This window comes from Molothrus ater, chromosome 3 (genome assembly GCF_012460135.2).
Source record: "Molothrus ater isolate BHLD 08-10-18 breed brown headed cowbird chromosome 3, BPBGC_Mater_1.1, whole genome shotgun sequence".
NCBI classification, from domain to species: Eukaryota; Metazoa; Chordata; class Aves; order Passeriformes; family Icteridae; genus Molothrus; species Molothrus ater.
This window is the reverse complement of record NC_050480.2, coordinates 84,023,641-84,045,472: the sequence shown is the minus strand read 5'-3', so window position 1 is coordinate 84,045,472 and position 21,832 is coordinate 84,023,641. Positions and strand designations below refer to the sequence as shown.

General features: G+C 37.9%; 1 protein-coding gene across 22 annotated transcripts in view; it reads right to left on the bottom strand.

The window, feature by feature from the left end:
- Window positions 1-21,832, bottom strand: part of DLGAP2 (DLG associated protein 2) — a 455,914-nt gene that overhangs the window by 288,716 nt on the left and 145,366 nt on the right. For 4 of the 22 annotated variants that reach the window (XM_036380768.1, XM_036380771.1, XM_054514362.1 and 1 more), the window contains exons 1-2: window positions 9,513-9,533; window positions 7,354-7,525 (exon numbers count right to left, since the gene is read on the bottom strand). The exons of 15 other annotated variants lie outside the window; for them this stretch is intronic. In XM_036380768.1, the coding sequence (XP_036236661.1) occupies window positions 7,354-7,525; window positions 9,513-9,518 (178 nt within the window). In that variant the 5' untranslated portion in view covers window positions 9,519-9,533. Of the gene's footprint in view, window positions 1-7,353; window positions 7,526-9,512; window positions 9,534-21,832 lie in introns of those variants that run through there. 3 more of the 22 variants (XM_036380769.2, XM_036380779.2, XM_054514366.1) reach the window with 2 other exon arrangements.

Here is a 21,832-nt window from a genome sequence, read left to right as displayed (position 1 = left end):
ATCCAACACAAAAATATTCTCATGTCCCTAAAAATTAAACTAAAATAATACTTGTAGTGGAGAGAATATCTCAACTTTAAATCTTAAACCATTCTAGTTTCCAGAGAATTCTGTCTAGTAACAGCCTTACATATCTTTGCCACTCTAAACTGCTGTCAGAGGGAAACACTCGTTTTCCTTAAACCTGAGATCAGGAGAGGATTAATATTCCATGGATTTTTTCTTCTCTTTTTTTAATTAACTCACACCTTACCTCTCCATTCAGAAAGTTTTGTAGAGTGCCATGAGTATTTTGGTTGTTGCAGTTATCAAGAATATTCACCTCTTAGGTAGTTTCAGTTCTTTACACCTAACTTTGAATATTTCCATAAAATGGAAGCTGAAAATATTTCCTCTCTCTACAGCCATTGGAGAGAGACAGAGGTAAATCTCTCCCAGAGACAGTAAAAGCAGCCATTACCTTTGCCTCCTTAAAACTCTGAAAGTCACCTGCAATATATATTGGCTAATCTTTATCTTCACCCCATTGTGTAAATAGGATTATCTTAAATTCTTATTCAAATCATAATACTAAAAAATTATCTGTTGAACAAAGTAGTTTACAGACAGCAATCAAACCCATTAAATTTCATACCCAAAACAGTTTCATACTCAACCACAGTTTCATACTCACAGATCCCTGGATTTTGATATAATGGCTGAAAGCCATCCATATATGTGAAGTAATATTCAGCACTACTCTGATGAAAACATTGGCAACCTCTAAACCTCTCACAGAAATAAAAGAAATCATGCTGAGTATTTAACTTTTGAACTATATATAGCCCTGTAGAACGATGTGAGCCTGTGAATTACAGTAACAAAACTTGTTGGCTGTTTTTTGTAATAGATGGTGAAGAAAGATGTTGTCCTGATAACAGATGTGATTCTGAATAGATTTCCACAGCAAAACTTATTACAAGTGGGCACCAGAGGACAGTCAAAGTCTTCACTCATTTATAGATATTAAAATTTTGTTAATTATGTGCTGTGGCTGCCTTAATGCTTTTCTCTTGTTATCATCCTGGATCATGATGGGGATAACTTCCTGGCTCATGAGCCACACCTGAAGGCTTTAGCCCTAGATATTCAGAGACATACACACATCCATACATAGTTCCAAGAGAGAATGAGCACTCCATCCTCTTGCAGCAAGATGTATTACTGACTAAAGAATGGTGATATAGTAAATTTCTAACAAAGCTGCTATGAATATCTCACTTCTAAATTATTCCTGAAACAGAGGAGAACACTGCTGAAGTACAAAATTACACAGTACTTAATTTCTTGTTAATCACTCTTGTTAGTTAGTGGGTTTAGAATGGCAATGAATTTGAATTCAGCTGATTGTCCTGGACCCATTAAACCTGTTGAAAGACCACTTTAAAAGGGAAGAATTTGACCTCTCTTTTCAAAGGTACAGAGAGCTAAGCAAAGCATCAAGTTCAGACTTTTCCTCCTACATAATTTCTACTAATTCTAGTCTGCTGTGGGTGTTTTTAAAAGACTGTTGATCCAGATTTAAAGAATAGAGTAACATAAGAAACAATAATATTCTTTCTTACCTGTTCCTCTCTTTGTTTTGTAAACAATACAGTCTTCTGCAGTTTACAGATTAATAATTGCCCCTATGTTATACTCTTCTCAGAATATCAACTGACAGTAAAGGAGGCAATGGGCACAAATTGAAATAGAGGAAATTCCACTCAAAATTTAGAAAAAAACTTTTTTTCCCCATGAAACTGATAAAACATTGGATTAATTCTCCAGAGAGTTTGTGCAGCCCCCATTCTGGGTGAGAAAACCCAACTGACTTGGACAGTGTCATGGGCAACCAACTTTCAGCTGGTGGGCTCTGACTGAAAAATCTCTAGGGATATCTTCCAAACTCAGCTATTTCTGTTATTCTATGAAATAATTCCACCTTAAGGCATCTGCTGAACATGCACTTTCAGCATACAAGCTCAAATCATGACTCTATTCCCAGAAGAAAACTGAGCAGCTAGGAGCTCAATGACACCTTTGACACTGGAGGTTAGTACAATATTTCTTGCTTAATAATCAGACTTTACTTGGGGCCAAAGCTGGTGTTACTGTTGCATTCCTAGGGCAAATTTTGGCATAAAAAAATTCCCATTTAAATAATCTCTTTAAATAAATATAGTAATAATATAGCAATCTGATATTGACTGCCTATTTTCTTCTTAAGATGGTTATAAACTGAAGATTCAGTTTCCCTCTTCTCTTGGCTGATCTGTTGCTTACTGAATGTCACCTGGAGTGAGGTAAATGGTCAGTTTTTCAAACAGCCCAGTTTGGCACATAGAGTTCAGAGGCCACTTCATCGTCAGAAAGGTGCTTCAGTACTGATTTATTATTCAATTTATAGAATGCTAAACTGATAGCGAATAAGATGTTTTTCCATCAGAGTATTTTTCTGATGTTGCACTACACAGTTTACCTCTGCAGATGCAGTTTGTGGTTTTGTCTAGCCTACCTGAGAATGATCAGACACACTGAAGGGGAAGGAAACTACCCCAAAAGTCAACTCCTTCCTAATTCCAGGCAACCAATACTGCCTCACTGATTCAAACCAAGAGCAGATTCCTTCACCGTACTTGATCAGCTGTGTTGTAAGAGAAATAAGAAGCAGAGCTTCTTTCAGATCCATCCCTCCCTTGCCCTTTAGTTCACTTTACAGTGCCAATCACTTTCCTGACCATTTATAGCTCACAAGAGCTCCTGAGAGCACCAGATGTGAGGAAAATTCCCTTTCCTTAAAACTTGAATGGCCATAAAAGTCAGGGTATATATTTGTCATTAATCATTTAAAACTGATTGGTAAATTAGACTGTCCAAAACACAAAACATAACCATACTTCCCTCAAATATGGAAGTTAATGGCTATCTAAATGCATAAACACTCTTGCATACATCAAAGTTCTTCTTTAAAACACTTCTCATTTCATTTGCTGAGAAATTTGGCAAAACTTGTCTCAAATTTTCTGCTAAAACAGCTTCTTCCTTGACTTCAGAAACAACTATTCTTTAAAAATAAAGACTATTAATAACATTTGAAGAGGTATTTAAGTATTTCTTGCTTTCCCTTCTACTTTAAATTATTTCAAGGATAAAGTCCTATAACCAAGAAGCATAGAAGCCCCAACAGTGGAACCTGAAAGACCCAAGAACTGCCAGACAGGAAACCATCTGTGAGATTCCTTTTGAACTATGGCAAGAATGCATCTGAATGTGCAAGAATGAGAAGAAAAATCTAGTGAGGATTGGACACTTCTAATATAATTTGTTATACAGCAATATTTAAATAATATACCTGGACATGAAATTGAATGTATTATAGGGACCTGATTTTATTTACAAGTACATGTGGCACTTAGGGACATGGTTTAGAGGTAGACCTGGCTGTGTTAGGTCTACAGTTGGCCTCAATGATCTTAAAGGTCATTTCCAACCTTAATGATTCTGATTCTCTTTTTCTCTTTTTGTCTGTGTTCATAGCAGTGATGAAAAGTAAGAGGATGGAGTTCACATTGGAACTTTGTGCATTTCTAACAGTTGCTGTGACTACAGGCAGAGTGTCCTTGATGAAAAAGGGACTGCTGGGGAAAGAAGGGCCACCTCAGGAGAGGGAGGCATTCCCTAGAGGGGTAGAAAAAATTGTGGAAGATAGAAGATCTTTCTAGTTGGCTTTTTCTTTGTGTGGTGTTTTGTATGGAGCACATCAGATGTAGGAACATAGTAAAAAACAATGCCTTTCTTTATCCAATCTATTTGGCATTTAAACATTTCTGCTTTAGCTGAAGTGTCATCTACTGTGCCTTCTGCATGGTAGACAAGGAAAGCAACTACTGGGGCTGTCCTCTGCCAGCTTAGATCACTTTCTAAGAGGAAGAGGGTTTGCCTTCAGTTCTTTTCCACACTCTCATGCATATTCACCTATTTTTTAAACCTAGGGACAATGGAGAAATACACACTTTGCAGAAAGAGCAAAAGCCATCTAGAGATGCTTAATGCAAGGGACACTCTGCTGGGGCACAACTTGAGAGAAGGAAAAAGAACAGCATTTGGCCAAAACAGGTATTGTGCTATGATAAAGCCTTTAGTATTGCCAGTTACCAGAAGAACTGTTGGTAAAACTCAAGTCAAAGAGTCCTTAAACTGCTGACACCATTTTGTCCCCATTCCATTTGATCCAGCTGCATCTGGGTGAACAATGCATTGAATGAGTTGTTGAGGTGTTACCAAGACTTCTCCTGTTTAAGTCAGAGAGGTATTCCCTGTCTCAAAAGGACAATCTGAGAATATAGCAAAGCTCAGGGTAGTACATGATAGAAGACTGCTTTTGTTGCTTATTACCCCATCTTGCTATTATTTGCCTAGATTCAACCTGTTTGGACATTTGAATAAACCCTCAAATAAGCAGTATCAAAGGCAACTTTTCTTCCTGAAGTGCTGCTATGCACAGCTTTATTAATGCCAGCCAGAATTTCTTCATGACACTCTTGTCTAACATCTGTTGTGAAGTGAATCTCATGGAACACACCTGGTAGATGATGTACTAATGCCAACACATCAATTCCTATCGTAAGCTGCTAGTTTCTAAGTAAATGGCTAATTTTTACATATGGTGTTTTTACCAATTTGGAGTGTTCCCCTACTTCTCTTCTGTGACATTAGCAATAAGCAAAAGCATCTGACTTTGAGAAAATGCCCAAACTCTATTTTCTCCATGTAGAATCTATTTTAAACATTTATTTTCCTTCTATTCTCATACTCAACTAAACTGCATCAGCTTAAAAGGGTTCCCTTACTGTTCAAAGCAATCACAGATGAGAAAGAACAAGAATACACGGCAGGTACTGGGAAGAATATAATTATGATTATTTCCTTGGTTGGATAATTTTGTCTGGTGATGGAGTAATAATTAAATAGCCATATTAATTATTTATTTAAGAATTTGATTAAAATATAGGTCATGGTTTCCAAATGTTTGAGGAAAATGCTTTCCATTAACCTCTACAGAACAAAATAAAGCCTGCAAGAGTCATCAGCTGTCCAGTCTGTTCTAAAGCACAATTTCTGTCTTGCCTTTTATTTCTGTTCAGACACCTCAAGGCTGAAAATGGCGCAGGTGGCTTGGGATCCCTTATTCCCATTTACCTTCATAGGTGTCCAAGGCCTTTTGGATGTTTGAAGGAATTCTGATATTAGAGTACCTGACTAATGTAGGAGTGCCCCTGCTACTTTGGGAGTCTGCAACTGCAGCTGCTGGCTACCTGCCTGCTGGGCTGTGTTTTCATTCCCCTCACTCTTCAGCTGCCAGCCAGCTCTCCCTGCCCACCACTCACAGCTCTTGTTGCTCAGCCATCTTCATCTTCTTGTTTGCCTCAATGCCACCATAGCATCCACTAAACAATTGGATTTTCTTTTTTCCCAACTTTCCTTTCCTACAAAAGACTGCCCTTCTTAATATCTAGCTTCATGCACAATTCAGAACAATTCTGAAAGTGATGTGGCACTCTTTTCTCTAATAGGCAGAGCAGAGTGGGATCCTGTGAAGTCTGGTAGGAGTTTCTGGTTTAATTCACTGGCTTTAGATTCAGAGGAGAATTAGGCCATTTGATGCTAAATTCTCAGGATGTGTCTGAATAAAAATAGTACAAATACTGTGGCATTCAAGCTCTTCATCCATAATATATTCATCTTGAAGTGCACAGCTGCCATGCATATATTTATGTAACTGTTATCTGTAGAAATAGTTAAGTATTCAGTTCAACTCTGAAAAAAATATTTAGAAAAGTTAAGGAAGGCTAAGTGGTGAGCACAAGCAAGAGGCATAGTCATTAGACATACATGTCTTCAGAAGGCATCAAATCACTAACATTTTCACCTGAATCACTGAAGATACATAACACAGCTAGAAAATGTACAGAGAGGAACAAGGACATGAGGAATCTAAGCAGACCGCATCATTTCAGTTGATAAGCAGACAGCTTAAGGGGGCAATGGCAAGCATTCACTTTTCACAGTCAAAACACTAGAGGCAATCCATAAAATACTCAAACACAAGGCTTAAACCAAAGACAATGTAATTAATTTATAGAACCTATTTCCATAACATTTTTTAAATCAATAGTGTAAACATGTTGAAAAACAAGACTGGATAAAACCATGAACAATTGAGACATCAGAAGCTTTTAAACACGGTATGACCTCCAGCCTGAGAGGACCAGACACAACAGAAGCTGGATGTGGATCAGACAGGAAGGTGGCAGCATTCCCTAGAAACCCCATCTCTTGTATTGTTTTTCACTGTCAACTAACTATTGAGAGCTTTTCTCTCTCCCATTTTGACAGCTGTCTTGCACTTACCCTACACTGTTCCCAACCTTCACAAATAAAATGCTGCAAGTAATCTGGTCTATGTACGCAGTGGGTGCTGAGGGCATCAGGAACATCTGTAGCCTCCCTGCTCTACCCAGCTGGTACAGCTATGCAGAACCTCCTTACACCTGCCTTTACTTTTTCCAGATTTCTTCTTCCTTCCTTTCTAAACTTAACTGTGCAAAGTCTTTGGTGCAGCAATACAAGCACAGTCATATTCATCACCAATATTTTTATTCTGTTGCATCTCTGGCAGGCTCTTGGCAGTATAGCAACAAACATCCCAGTAATAAATGAGCTTTTAAGTGCACCAAGCTTTACTATTCAGCAGCTGGCTTGTGGTCTCTGATGACAACTTAATGTATACAACCCCTGCATAGGCAGCACACCAAATAGCAATAACAGCAACAACACTAATAAAAACGTAAGACATTGCTCTGACCTCAAGTTGAGAACACAGGTCAACTATCTTCCTAACTATACCAAAATCTATTACTTCAGGGGCTCTTTTCCTAAGCTACACTAACACACTACTGAATTGCAGCAAGTTAGGTAAGTAGGAGCACAATGCCCATTAAGCCTCCATAAACAATTAACTTTTGCAGCTGAGCTCTACAACAAAACAACCTGTCTGCTGCCATGGGATGTTGTTTCACTTCATGTAGGTCATTGGTGCGGTAATAGACAGTTTTACCCAGCAACAGCAGAAAAGTAGCAAAATACCAGCACAACACATCCTTTGATAGGCTTAATAAAAATATAGATCAAGTTCATAGCAGAAGAAATTTTTAAAAAAAGCAATTACCTCACTTAAATGTATTTCAAATGTTTGCAAAGTACACAGAATTTTACTGCTAAAAATACCCCAACAAAACATACATTCAATGTAAAAAAATGCCTTAAACTTACCTCTTAGTTTACACTGATTTAATATATTTTTTCTTCTACTTTTCAACTTTCCTTGCATCTTGGGAATATAGTGGTTTTCTCCACCCGTTTCCTTCCTCTCACCTCCTCCCCCTCCAATCTGGCCTCCTTTCCTTCCTTGGAGGTTTTTAAGCTTTAATTTGAGAGTGTAAAGCTGAAAAATATTTGATACAATTTTTTTTTTTAATTAGAGAACTGAGCTCCTCACCATGGTTGAAGCATTTCTGGGAACAGCACCAAAAAGCTGGAAGCTACTGCACTGAGTAGCCACAGCTTATCTCTTAAAATCATCACTCATTTATTTTTCCCAGACAACTAATGTTTCAGCATTTTACTTACAGACATGACTGCAGTTTAGGAAACTAGAAATGAGTCCGAGTCTCTTTGTTCAATTTTGGAATGTGAAAACTAGATTCCCAAATTCCAGCGTGGGCCCATCTCCAGCTGGAACAGGAACAAGACTCACCAAGTGGGATTTGACAATGTATGAGCTGAGGCTTAAGTTAGTCACATTTTAAATGAACTCAGAAGGGTATTGATGATTATGTGTTCCAACTGGAGGAGGTAGTTGTCAGTCTGCCTGCAGTGTGCATGTCACCACACTGGGGAAGGGGAAATATTTTAGAGCTTGTGTGGGACTGGGCTTGCTGAATGGAGCACTTGGGAAGTCTCCTCTCCTATAATTTGGATATTGTTGGGGAAGGGGGGAAAAAGTATAGGTTAGATATAATCTTCAGGAACTCTGTAACATGCATTCACAGCCAGGGGTGTTGGACTTGGCATTTCTGTATGCAAGTGAGTGGAAGCCTACAGCCTGTTTTAGGTTTCCATTAATTGGCACTAAATTTGCTTTACAGCCTGTATATATGTTTTTTTCAATCTTCATTTGGTATGGCTAGAGATTGTTTTCATCTAATAAAGAATATTTTCCTGATAAGATATCAAATCTGTGGTAATGCTAAATAAATCATATCTTTGGTAAATGCTTACACATTTCAGGTATGTGGATAACAGTAGTCTTGCTCTCCATTCCTTTTTTGTTCATTCATTGCATTTGTCTTTCCTCCTACATTACCCCTGCCTGAACAACAGCAAATTGCTCTTCCAACCCATTTATTTGTGTGAAATTCAGCAATTGCATGTCTAGTCTTTTACACAATCTATCTGCACATTCTTTCAAAGACAGTATTTCCCTTTTAGACATTATAATGACTACAAACTGGACCTTCTACAACCAGAAAATAAAATGTTTTAGTGTAACTGAATGTGTATATTTTTTTGCACTTAGTTAATATGTATTAGGCGTATAAAATCAGTTCTGAACTAGTTTATCACAGATGCATTAGCTTCTCATTTCTCTCAATCAGAATATGATACATTCATAACTCCTTCTCCTCATGTTTCTAACCTCTTAAGTATCGTTTATTTTCTGTTTCCTGCTGTTTACATCATCTGCTGACTTCATTAACATGCTGTTCACTTGCTTTCTTTAATACTATTAATGAAACTGTTAAATAAGGCTGAAACAGAGACTAATCATTATAGCAGCACATCGGACAACTGGAATGTGTCATCAGCCAAGGCTTCTGCAGCAAGGTCTAAAAGTCCATTTGTCAAAATAATTCCTTTTAATTGGTTTCACCAAGTTATTTTTTCAATTGACTGATGTTTAATTGTGGCATTACCAGGAAGCCATTTGTGAAACCTTGGCATAGAAAATCTGACTGCTTATATATTTGCTTTTGTCTAAACCAAACCTACTGGAAAGTTTGTACTTGCTTCAGAATGGGTTTTGAAGTACTTACTAGAGTTCTCCTTTCTATTTACCTATTCATACTCACTGTTTCATATTATAGTTTACCCTTATAGATTTGAGATCCTTGAATTAACTCCATGCAATTGACAAAACAATTAGGTTGCTTTAAGGCTGTGCAGAAGGGTATGTGATAACAAACAAATAATATTAAATAGAAGATAATATTTTTTTTACATAAATAGACACACATAGTGAGAACATATATGAATTCAACATAGACACAAACATTTCCAAATACATTTCCAGCATAACTAAGGGAAGCATGAGAGGTGTCTGTTAAACATCAAAAAGCATGAACAGAGAAGGAAAAAAAAATCTATTTTACCTGCATAGTTACTGGTGACCTGCAAACACACTAACCGAGAATAAATTAGGCTAGAAGTGAGAAAGTAAATAACAACCATGAGGAATGTGAGCCTTCAGATAAATCTTCCAGTACATGTAGTCAAGCAATGAACATAAAGCCTTTAATACAAAGCTGGCTTGGTTCACAGAAGGAGTTGTCAAGTGGTTGCTTGAAAAGGCAGCCAGCCCTGATCTCAGACATAGTGGCCCTATCTGCTTTCCAGCTCTGCGAGCACAACAGTGAATACCAACTATTCTTAACCCCTAACTTTGTCTTTGAAATTACTGATTCACATTTTCTTTGTAATGAAAGTCTGGAATAAATACTCCTCAGTTTTGATGAACCTCAATTGCCTCATGAAATCTAAAATAAGAAAATGCAATTATTAATCTTCATTACTAATAAAGACATGAGCTGCTGAACTTTTAAGTGTCAAACTTTTGGCCTCTAAAAAATTAGTTTTCAGTAAGTACACATAGGGGAAAGCTTCACAAGCAAGGGCAGTCTTGAAGACAGTGGATTCTGGCACTGACCGAGGTCTTTGTTGAAAAGCTCAAGTTCACTACTCCTGACATACAGCAACTGCATCAGGGTCTGCCTCCCCAGTAGTATCATCACAGACCCGGGGAAAATGGATATAATCTAGAGCAAAAGAACATACCCTTGACATTTTTTCTTCTTTTAGGGACAAAAACCACAGAAATCTCTCATGGCTTAGAAAAGACTGAAAATATTTGAATCCAGAACTATTTTGAATCTGAGAAGTGACAGAGCTGATAAAAAAGGACAATCAGGCATTTTTGTAATCATAGTATTTTGAGTATATAGGTCATTTCATTTTGAAGTTTTCAGAAAAGACTTGAGGACATTCAAAAATATCAGCATATCTTTTTATACAAAAAACCCAGTCTCATTTAAAAAGACTTTCAAAAGATTTGCTCATGGATATGTATTTGATTTCATGGAATGAAGCATTTTTGATCCTCCTAAGAGCATTCTCCTCTAAGTTTTTAACTTTTATCAGTGGAAGAAGGACCTTTGGTGAAAGTTATTTAACCTTTATAGTGCATTATTTACATAGACTACTCCAAGAAAACTAACAGGGCTGTTACTCTAGGTACAATCTTTTTTATTTGGCTGAATAGTTCTTGGCCTTTTCAAAGCACATGACTCATTGTTTTCATCAGCCTATGATCATAATGATACAAAGAAAAGTCACAGTAATTATAGAGCAGTCTTCATAAGAGCTATATTTAATAAGCTATGCTCATCCCTGTTCCAACTCCACTAGCTTCTGTCAAAAGCAAGGATATATTTAACCATTATGTGCTAGCTGGCATAGCTACAATTATTATCCTCAAGAAAGCAGCAATGCTTTGGCCCTTCTAGAGGTTAAACCTTATTTTCTGTCTGTTAACAAAAATACTGAACAGTTGAAATAGATTGAGAGTGCAATAAATGTTCATAGACTTCAAACAAAGCATTCTTTCTGAAATCATGTCTATAAAAGGCTTGTGTTTTTACCTTTTCAGTTTGACAAAAAAAGCAATGATGAAAGGTGAACGTACCTATATCTGTATATATGCATGTCTTAGCATAAATACAAACATATTGGCAAGAAATATTAGAAGTGTATCATCAAAACCCTTTATTTTTCATTGGATTATTAGCTGTTTAAGCACAATTAGTGACTACTATTAACTTCAGAAGTCTTTAAAAAATGGAAAAAACCCAACTCTTTATCTAGAGGAGATCACAATGAACATATGAAACAGCAGGATGATACAGTCTGCTGAGTAGCACAAAGAAAAATAAGAAAAAAGTTGCCCAGGATACATCTTAGCACACAAACTGAGCATCAGATGTAATCTGTTGCCATCACCAGGTGGTTTACATAAACATTTATCTATTATGAGGCCTCTGCAAATGCTATTTTGAATTGTTACTGGAAATTTATTACAGCACAATATGAGATAATAATATAGAAAAATAAACTCAGGGCACCAGCACCAGCCTGGTTCTATTTTACCTGTTCAGTTTAACCAGGGGAAAATAATTCAGATTACCTTGAAGGAAGAATAGGTATGTTATTGACTTCAAAGGGCTCACTAACAGTAGCATACAACTTCTGGCATCATTTCAGTCTCACTAGTTCTTGATAATTAAAATACTGTTTACTTCACAGTACATTTTTAATTAATAAACAAAATCATTTACATAGCTTCTTTCTTTGTCTGTTTGCTAGCACGTGTTCTGCCACACAAGTGTTTACTTCCTGCTGCCCTGCAGAGGAGTCCTTGTGCTCACAGCAGAGGAACAATATGGCTCAGAGAATCAGATCTACAGAACCATCCTGAAATAACTGGTCATTCAGGATGGGAGGAATGAGGGGTGAAATTTCACATATAAATTATGTGGGGGGGGAGGGGCAAACAAAAACATAAGATAATAATAACAGAATTCATTAATATCGGGTAATATTAATAGAATTCAAAGAACCAAACATATTTTATAGTTCATTCCAGAACTCCACACATCCTTCCTATTCTTGAAAAGCATGAAGTATAAAATCCTTCCAGTTCATCTACTGCATACAAGATATCTATCTTCCCACACTGCCATCCAATACAGCTCAGAATTCCGGTCTTATAAGCCTCAATATAAAATGTGCTGTTCTCTAAATTAAAACTTTGAAAGCATATATTGTGTTTATAGGCTGGCTAACAGTCACAGGGATCATATATGCCTGTGAATGTATATGAGTGCATGAGACAAGACTACTGAACCTATTGATTAATTTCTAATTAAAAGAGAAGACAATGAAACACTGGGAAAATTCTGAAGCAACCTTGTATTGTGATATGCAGAAGAATGCAAGCTGCAGTTCATTGGTGTCTCCATAGAAACAAGACATATTGGGGGGTGTAAGACACTGTCAGAGGACTAAAAAAATTCAGCTTCAGCAGAAAACAGAAAGGCACCTGAGGGATTTTTTTTTACCAGGAAAACAAAAATTAATTATTCATTTCCTATATGGGAAGCATCCATTTTTAGATGAGTTACTTAACATGCGTCAGGATTAATTTATGGAGTGGCTAATCCTATGATTTTCTAATCCATAAAATCTGTAGAAAACACATCGTTACACTTCTAAGTATAATGCCAAAAAGAATATAAGTAGGCTCTCAATGAATAATTGAAAGGTCTATTCAATGTGCTGTTAATTTTTGGTAACATTTTCACACTTACTTTAGACAGTGCTTATGCATTCATATGAATATTGGCTCATAAGCAGAACCCCTTTTTGGCTTGTGCAAAAGGTGTCCCCAGGAGAATTAAAGGCAGTGGGGAGACATTACTTCAAGACACTGCGCTGTAAACCTGCTCAGCATCCCTCCTACTTCAGAGGAACAGAGACTCAAAGTGTGCAGCTGCAGCAACTATTTTTAAGAAGTTGAACCCACACACAGGATGGATTAAAAAAGGCTCATCTCCATATGCTAAACCTGAAACTATAGGCAGAGATTTTTTCCTATGTGACCAAGGGACCTATGCCAGCTGGTAGCTTTGTAGGCTGGGCTACTGTTCCTTGGTTTTATGCCCTGAACAGGCTATTGAAGCCCTGGGGACAGACTTCCCACCTCAGAACCAACCCCAAGCCCCCTCAGCTCTTTTCCTAGAGATATATATTCTTTATCTGTAGAGGTCCCCAGTACTGAAGGTACCTCTTACCTCCTTTTCTACTGAAACAAAAAAGCTGTGGAAATTATCAGTTTCCTCATCAAGTCATTTCTGCTCCATTTCCTCAGAAGAGAGGAAAGCCTGTCATGCTGCCTCCAAGGCCTGGCATACAGAGGAGGCACTTCTGCTACACAAGGGAACTGAAGTTCAGAATTGCCATTAATTCTTGGCTGGGGGTCTCTGCAGTGTTAGGAGCCTCTCTTAAGCCTATGTTAAGACAATGCATGTTAGGTATGAAAAGAGAAAAGGTCCTTCAAGAATAACCAGGTGAGATGATGTACCCATGATATCATGTTGATGATCCAACCCTTTGACAACAACTAACCACTTTAAGGAAATGGAAAACTATGAGGATTCCCTGCTGCAAACAAGACTTAAGGATTCTAAAAAGATGTCTCAATGCGGGAAGGAAAAAAAGGTTACAGTGAAAACAGCTATTTAGGGACTTTTTAGTGTGCCTGTCACATATAACCAAGTTCTGTACAAAGCACCCATGCTAGTAAAAAAACAGAGGTCTCACTGAAGACTAAGTATTATGCATATTTTTTATCAGGTATGATCCTCCTAATAAATATTCAGGCACTAGAGCTCTGCCAGAGGATGCAGACTCACTCTCTAGCTCTCTACAGACTTGCATCAAGATGCATCTAAGATCAGAGAGAATCCTTCAATTAACAAAGCATGGCATCTTGCAGTCAATTTTCAAAATTAACACAAAATAGAATGGCACTATGAGTGATTATGGCATGTTGATGTCCAGCTGTGCTTTTTAGCATATGTGAAAAAATGGAAATTCAGAAAAACGTGAACTGATATGCATTCATTTACACCACAGTTTCTTCAATTGGTGCACCAGAGCTGAAAGCAGTGAACTTGCAGGAAATCACTTATCTTTCACAAATGCAAAGTACTGCCTGCACAGAAAAATTGTGGGTACACATGGAAGAAGAAATTATTTAAAAAGAGGTGCAGAAGATGATGAAAGATAGCTGATATGGCTATTGTTTTTTCAAGGAGAATAAGAATTAAAAAGATAGAATTATTTTTGATCTTATGAAGACTGTAATGCCCCTGTAATTGAATTTTGGACTTTGGATAAACAGTGATATTATCCTATACCTTTGCTTTTATGTGCCATTCTTGTCCACATCATCAGTCTTAGGTGATATTAAGGCTATTTCTCACACAAGAAAAATCTTCTCTAGGAATAAGAGATACCAAAAAACCATGTTTTTCTGAAGGACATAATATTAGGCTACTCTTTAGGGAATCTCTTAAACTCTTCTATGTTGCACCTAAAGAAAAAAAAGAGTTGTGTAATCTCAAGTAGTCTGCCTTCACATCCTTCACTGCAATCTCATCTTCGGGCCTCTGAATCCTTATAGACACTGACGTCAAATGAGGAAAGGATACAACAGTTTGAAGTCTCTTTTCCCCTTTCCTGTGCACCCTCTCCATTTCCCAAAGAAGTAAATGAGAAAGGGAAATGATTGACATTTTTCACTATTGTGCTAGTTATTAATAAAAGTCAGACTGAAGGGACAGTGAGAAATAAGACTCAGAAAGGAAGGGTGCACAACAACACCTGATATACAGCTGCTGATATATACATAATGATCATATATTACCACAAGTTCAGATTACATTAGATGGAATGGTGTCAACATATTTCAGGAGAAAATTAGCTATAGCTTATACAATAAAGTCTTTACTATCTGTCAAGCCTACTTGACATTTATTTTTACAAATTATGATACTTTATAGGAAGCTGTGCAAACACTCTGACCATTTTTTATAGGTGATATTAGATCTAAAGCACATACCAGCATCATGCAGTGATGGAACTTCAGTATGGTTTTGACATTAGTAATACATACTGAGTTTGTAGTAATGACTCTTACAAGTTCTTTGGTCCCAGAAGTGTGTTACACATACTGCAGTGGGGTCACAGATGGATGTTCCTAATTGCAGTTCCAGGAACAGTGAGATCAAAGATCTCTGCCAGATCTTCTGTCCCCATAATGCACACAGACCCAAGTTTTCCAGAGATTCAATTTATCTGGGTAGCCAAAGCTGCCTGAGTCAGCACAGGATATATGAAGTTTTAGGGCAATTACTAGAGAAAAACATAGTGGCCATGCTGGCTGTCATAGAATTTTGTCACACACAGTTATCAGATGTGGAGAAAAAATCAAGAATAACTGTTATGAAAGACTGAAGACTACTGCAGTGTGTCCATCATTCAGGTCAGTGGTTATGGCTGTAGTGCAGGACTGGTGAGTAATGTGTTTAATTTCATACTTTGCCAAAGGCTTCTTTGGGGACCTAGAGGAACTGACAGAGTCTCTGCTTAATTCTCAAAATAAGGATAATAATTTTTCCTCACTTCAGAGATGTGCTCAGATGACTGAGGCAGGTTGCTGTAGTGTGCAACAAGTTCACATTACTTTGCTTCTATATGTATGTATACATATAAACATATATGTGCATATATTTTATTCAATGAATGACATCAAAGACACAGTAAATATAGATAAACATTGCAAGTTCAATTGCTTTCCTAAAATTTGCAGGTGAAACATATTACTTAGAAGAAGAAAGGATTTTGTAAATATAAAAGTTTTACTATCTATTTCTTGAATCCATCCAAGACAACCTAGTGCAATGTTCTTCCCCTAGTTATTTTACACTTTGGCATATACAATATTCATTGTGGGTATATTTGAGTGAGTTTTTTGGGGGTTTTGAACATTATATATATATAATGTAAGTTCCTTTAAAGAACGTTACTGCTTTCCATAATTAAAATAAAATAAAGCAGAAAAGCAACACGTTAATTTTCCTGCCAGAGCTGCATTTATCCCTAAGCACTTTGAGCAAGGCACAGCAATGCGCAATATGTTGCACAGTAATTCTGCCTGAGTAAAGCTCCTGATATTAAAGAATAACCATGCATCCAAGAGACAGTCAGCCTAAGGCACAGACAGATTGACACAGCGTGGTGCAACATTTTTGTCCAGGATCTGGAAATGCCTGCTTGTGAAACTTTGGCAAGAGTAAGTCTGCACCATATGCATCTCCTTGTAAGTTTAATTGTCTGTATGCAAGCTATTAGTCTACCTTCAGGAGTTACTTTTCTTAACATCTTCTTCCTTCATTGCAGTATTATGGCTAAATGAATATTATAATGTCAAATCAATAAAAGACAACCCATGGTAGTTTGAGGCTTTTGACAAAGCCTGGAGCCAGAGCTAATGAATAAGATTAATCAATCAATCAGTAAGTGTTTGGTTCTAAATCAGTATTGGTATTTCACAGGCAGAATTGCTTAAGGCAAATGTTCCTTTAGCATGCGCCACAGCTCTCCAACATCTTAATCTCCTGCCACCACTGCATCTTAGTGCAGACCTCATTCACTTGTATTCCTCATTGCTATCTCCTCACATTAGTAAATGTGAAGTAAATGCTTGATGAAAGAGATAAGAGATATTTTAAAAGACCTACTAAAGAGTAGGTATGAGATATTCTAAAAAACCTACTAAAAAGTTGCATTAAGAAACAGTGGTCAGTCCCACTGAAACAGCATGAGAGATCTGCAGCAAAATCCAAGATTTCTTTCAATTTAAATGCTGATTATCTAGTTAGTAGCAATAATCAAAAGAGTCTTATATAGATAAATGAAGATACCTACAAAGAAAAGACATTTACTGAAAACAGGTACAATGTATTTTACATTTCCACCTTGCATTTCAGAGCCACATTCACAGATAATGAATCACTGTGAATAGCATGGTGGTGGGTTCTTTAGAAGGCATATCTGTATGCCTGCTAAAAAGGATAAGCACTCCATACTGTGTCCTGTGTGAGTCTACTCAGATAATATAACTGTATTACAAACTGCACAGACTATACATATCACTTGCACGTGTTTTCTACATTATAGTCATCAGGATAGTCCCAAGATAACAGAAGTGCTTGGTTTTTTTGTGTGTGTTATTATAGCTTTGTGTGGTATTATAGTTTTCTTGGATATTTACTTTAGACTTGGTTTTATAAAAACCCTCATTTAAATAAGCTCACTCATTTAAATAAGCTTCTCATGCCTGTGAGGCAACACGAGGCTACAAGTAAACTTTTGTGGACTTATATACAGGTGTCACTGCCAGAAGACATCTGAAAAACATGCACCTGCATGGTTCTACCATTGCCATGGGACCTCTTTGAAGATATGAGGCCACATGCTCTCTGTAGATGCACTGCACAGGAAGGAATTCAGCATTGCTATCAAGTTGAAGTCAAAATGACATGGAATGTAATCTACACCAACATGTAGAGTAGCAATCTACATCCAAGAACATGGTCAAACCTCCCCTTCCAAAGGAGCTGTGCTGCCTGGTGTTCCCTTCCAAAGGGAGCTCCTGGAGGATGAGATGCTGTGCAGTGCAGTGCAGTGCAGGCAGTCACACTGGCTGTCTGCCAGTGAGGCATTTCTGAATATTGGCTGGTAAGCAGAACCTGAGAGGTGCTCCCCTTGAGCACCAGGGGCTGGTCCCCTCTCTCAGCACTAAGGGAAGAATCTCATCCCTTCCTGGTAGGCTGAACTGAGGGCACAGAGACACACAGGCTGCTCTGCTGCCCATTTGCTCTAATTCCTGCTGTGCTGCATGCTGTACAACCTCTCATGGGCTGGACCATATCAAAGATGGAGAAAAAGAAGGCATGAATCCTATTGCTTCTACAAATATATTTTACCCCACATTTAAATGGTTTTGAAATAGTTGATGCACACTGTCAAATTGGATGACTTTTCCCTAAAATAATACTTTAAAAAGCATTTACATTAACAGAAACACTATGAAATTTATCAGAATATGGTTATTTTGGAATACTTCACAAGAAACTGAGTTTCTTCCCCTGGAAATTTTCATTGACACTTTTAAAAATAAGTGTAATACAGTCTCCAAAAGAGACAGAATACAATAGATTAGGTTTTAAAGAGAAGAAATTTGGGACAACTTTTAAATTTCAGACCAAGGTGTCATTTTTTATGTCTGCCCAACATTCCATCCTCCTCATGAGAAAAGGCAGGATGCCACTGTCCAAAATCTTACACAATTTTCTGGTGGTTCCCCTACACACCCTACCTGCACTCCATTCATATAAACCAGGGCTTTTTACACTGCTACTCCATACATCATCCGATAAATTACAAACTTTCTGTTTTAAACATTCCAAAGAAAAAAGCACCGTACACACTGTGGTGCCCAGCCCCAGCAGCAGCGGCAACAGCAGCTCTGTGAGGGGAGGCCGGGGCTGCCCCAGCCGGACACAGCCGGTTCCAGCCGGACACAGCCGGTTCCAGCCAGACACAGCCGGTTCCAGCCGGACACAGCCGGTTCCAGCCGGTTCCAGCCGGACACAGCCAGACACAGCCAGACACAGCCAGTTCCAGCCGGGCATAGCCGGTTACAGCCAGACACAGCCGGTTCCAGCCGGACACAGCCAGACACAGCCAGACACAGCCAGACACAGCCAGTTCCAGCCGGGCATAGCCGGTTACAGCCAGACACAGCCGGTTCCAGCCGGACACAGCCGGACACAGCCGGTTAAAGCTGGATCCAATCGCCCACCTCAGGCCGCGCCTCAGGGATGGCGTGTGTAAGGAGGGGCAAAAATGCTGGTGAGGAAAAGGTCGGTGAGATAGAACTTTAAAAAACCCCTAAACCAACCGTGTGGGCATGAAGGTGAGAGCAGAGAGGAGGAGGGGCCCAGACACCAAGGCAGGAATTGCCCAGCAGCCCGTGGAGCGCACTGTGATGGAGCAGCCACAGTGCAGCCTGTGAAGACCCCACGCATAGGCAAGCTGGTCGTGAAGGACCCATGGAAGGACATGTCAGGAAAGATGTGTGTTGAGGAGAGGCAGAGAGGAGTTTTTACGGATGGATTCCTACCCCTATTCCCCATAGCCTTGGGTGGCAGAGGCCAAGGAGTCAGGTATAAAGGAATAAAGTTGAGCCTGGGAAGAAGGAGAGGGCAGGGGAAAGAAAGGAGTTCTTTTAATTTTTCATTGCTTCTCACTATCCAAACTTATTTTAAATTGGCAATACAGTAAGTTAATTTCCCCAGGCTGAGTCTGTTTTGCCCATGATGGCAATTGGTAAGTGGTAATTGGTTTATCTGTTTATCCCTGTTTTATCTCATTCCATAAACTATTTCCTACCTCATCCTGCTGAAGGAATAGAATGAGAGGTGGCTGGGAGTGGTCTGGAAGCTGACCAAGGTCAACCCAGCACAAGGACTGAAATCAGAAATACACACTCTTTCCAGAAATTAAATCATCACATCAGATATTTTGTTAATGAAATAAAAAGCACTGCCTTGAGTCAATACAGAAATAAATCACACTTGTAAAGGTTTGTATTTATGGCTAACATTAGAAGTTAACAGATGAATATTTCGCAGTTTTTTATAGCAACAATATTCCAAAAAATTATTAAACAGCTCAGTGCTGCTCCTTTCTCTTGCTGCAGGCTGAAAACAGGGAAAGCCTTCATCTGCTTGAGGTTATCTAGCAAAATTTCCATACCACGTATAGAAATGGATTCAAACATTTTGCATAGACAACTTATTTCAGTGTTGCAAGAGACATGTTTAACCCCTGTTGTACATCAGTGGCAAGTAAAAGAAGGACTCCATGAGCAGAGTACATGGGAAACAGGCCATTTTATGTGAATAAGCAATCTTGTTCAAGCTACCTCAGGGAAATCAAATCACCTCTCCAGACTAAGTTTTAGTTACAGAGATGTAAACTTGGAATAATTTAAACTAGTACCTTAGTGGTTCAAAAGATGGTCTGCTTCATATAAATGCCAAATCACTAACTCCTTCAACAGACCAGACCTCCTATTCCACGAGATGATATATAAACATGTTCTTGTTAATCCACATGAATCAACACATATTTTGTCTTGCTCAAAATAAGGATCTTTGAACTCTCAGTTCAGATTTATGCTAAGTTCTTGGACAAGGAGCTTACTCTTTTTCTCCTTCCTCAAAAGCATATGCTGCTTATATCTTGCAACCACATTAGACCTGTCTTTTAATATACTAAGCTCTTTGTTTAATGTTGCCATTACTGAAACACCACTTTTTGTTTTATTCTTGTTCTAACAGAGAGAAAAGAAAGCTATAAAACAGTCCTCCAGCTGATATAAGATTGTTATAATTTTGATTTTCCCAGGTTTCTTTTGATGCATAAAATATGTGAGGAAAACCAAGTCAGCTTTGGAGAATATATTTTAAAACTTTCATTGAGCATTCTCATTAATGTTGTGTGGAGCCTGGTTTTGGACTTTTGAAAAAAAGCTAACAGGTTCTCTTGGCATCCCAATTTACTCCATAGCCTCATGAATATAATTTTTAATAGATACTTCTCACAAATCAGTAGGAACTAAGGTTTAACTTTAACTGGCAATGGGTTGAGTAGAAAGAACCATGTGTATGTCTTTTAGGTGGACATCAGGGTAAATTTACATCCAGTTTTGTCTACTAGTAAGTATCCCATTGATTTGAATGAGAGGACCTATATGCTTTTGCTAAAAACAAATTAAAATCACACAAACTTAATTTTGAAACCAACCTGTACAGTACTCAGTTGGATGTCTGAGTCTATTGATTTTGTAGGTTTAGGAAACATTTTAGATCCCTACTTCTCTTTACTTGGGCACATTATTATTTTATTCCTCTCTTATCCTATACAGCTTCTCTGTAAAAGTGCCCTTCATTTAAAGGGGACAGCTGCTTGCACAGTAATCACACTGTCCCATCCTGTGTTGGAAACTGTAGTTCAGAATCCTGTTCTCAATTGTTATTTTTCTGTTCATGACACATCACAGCTGTGTGAATAAGACCACTTAAATTTAAGGATAAAAACATTAATTTAAACTATTTTATATGGAGGAATCTCTATTATTCAATATACAATATGGCCTTGATCTGTTCACAGATTTCAATGTATCTGAAAAAATTTCAATCATATCAGCGCTGTCTGACTTCCCATGGAGCAGGGGCACAGGTGCCATACACATATGACTAGAAACTCTGCAGTCCTCCAGCCTGAAATTCTGTTAAAATCTCATCTTTTCATAACCAACTGACTACCCCTAATTGGATTCTTAATGGCACACTGCCTGGAAATTCAAATGTGGCCTCTCTTGATTTCAGAGTAACCCATTTGAACACAGACAGTTAAAGTGACTTGTTAAGACCATTTAACATGAATGAATACTCTAGAAAGAAAAAAATTATATTACTTCACCCTTAGGGGTTAGGGAAAAAAAGATTCATATTGTATTCATAAAACTGGCACCGTTAAAGGAAAAAGACATAGCAGTTGATCGGCTCATATTGAGCTGTTGATAGAATTCAGAACTGAAATCAGTAAAACAGAAATTGTGCCATTATATTAGCTTTAAAACAAAATCTTTTGAAATACATTTTAAATATTTGAGTTATTTTCCAGGGCTGTGTGCTACTTGTGCATAGGATTTGTGCTCTTT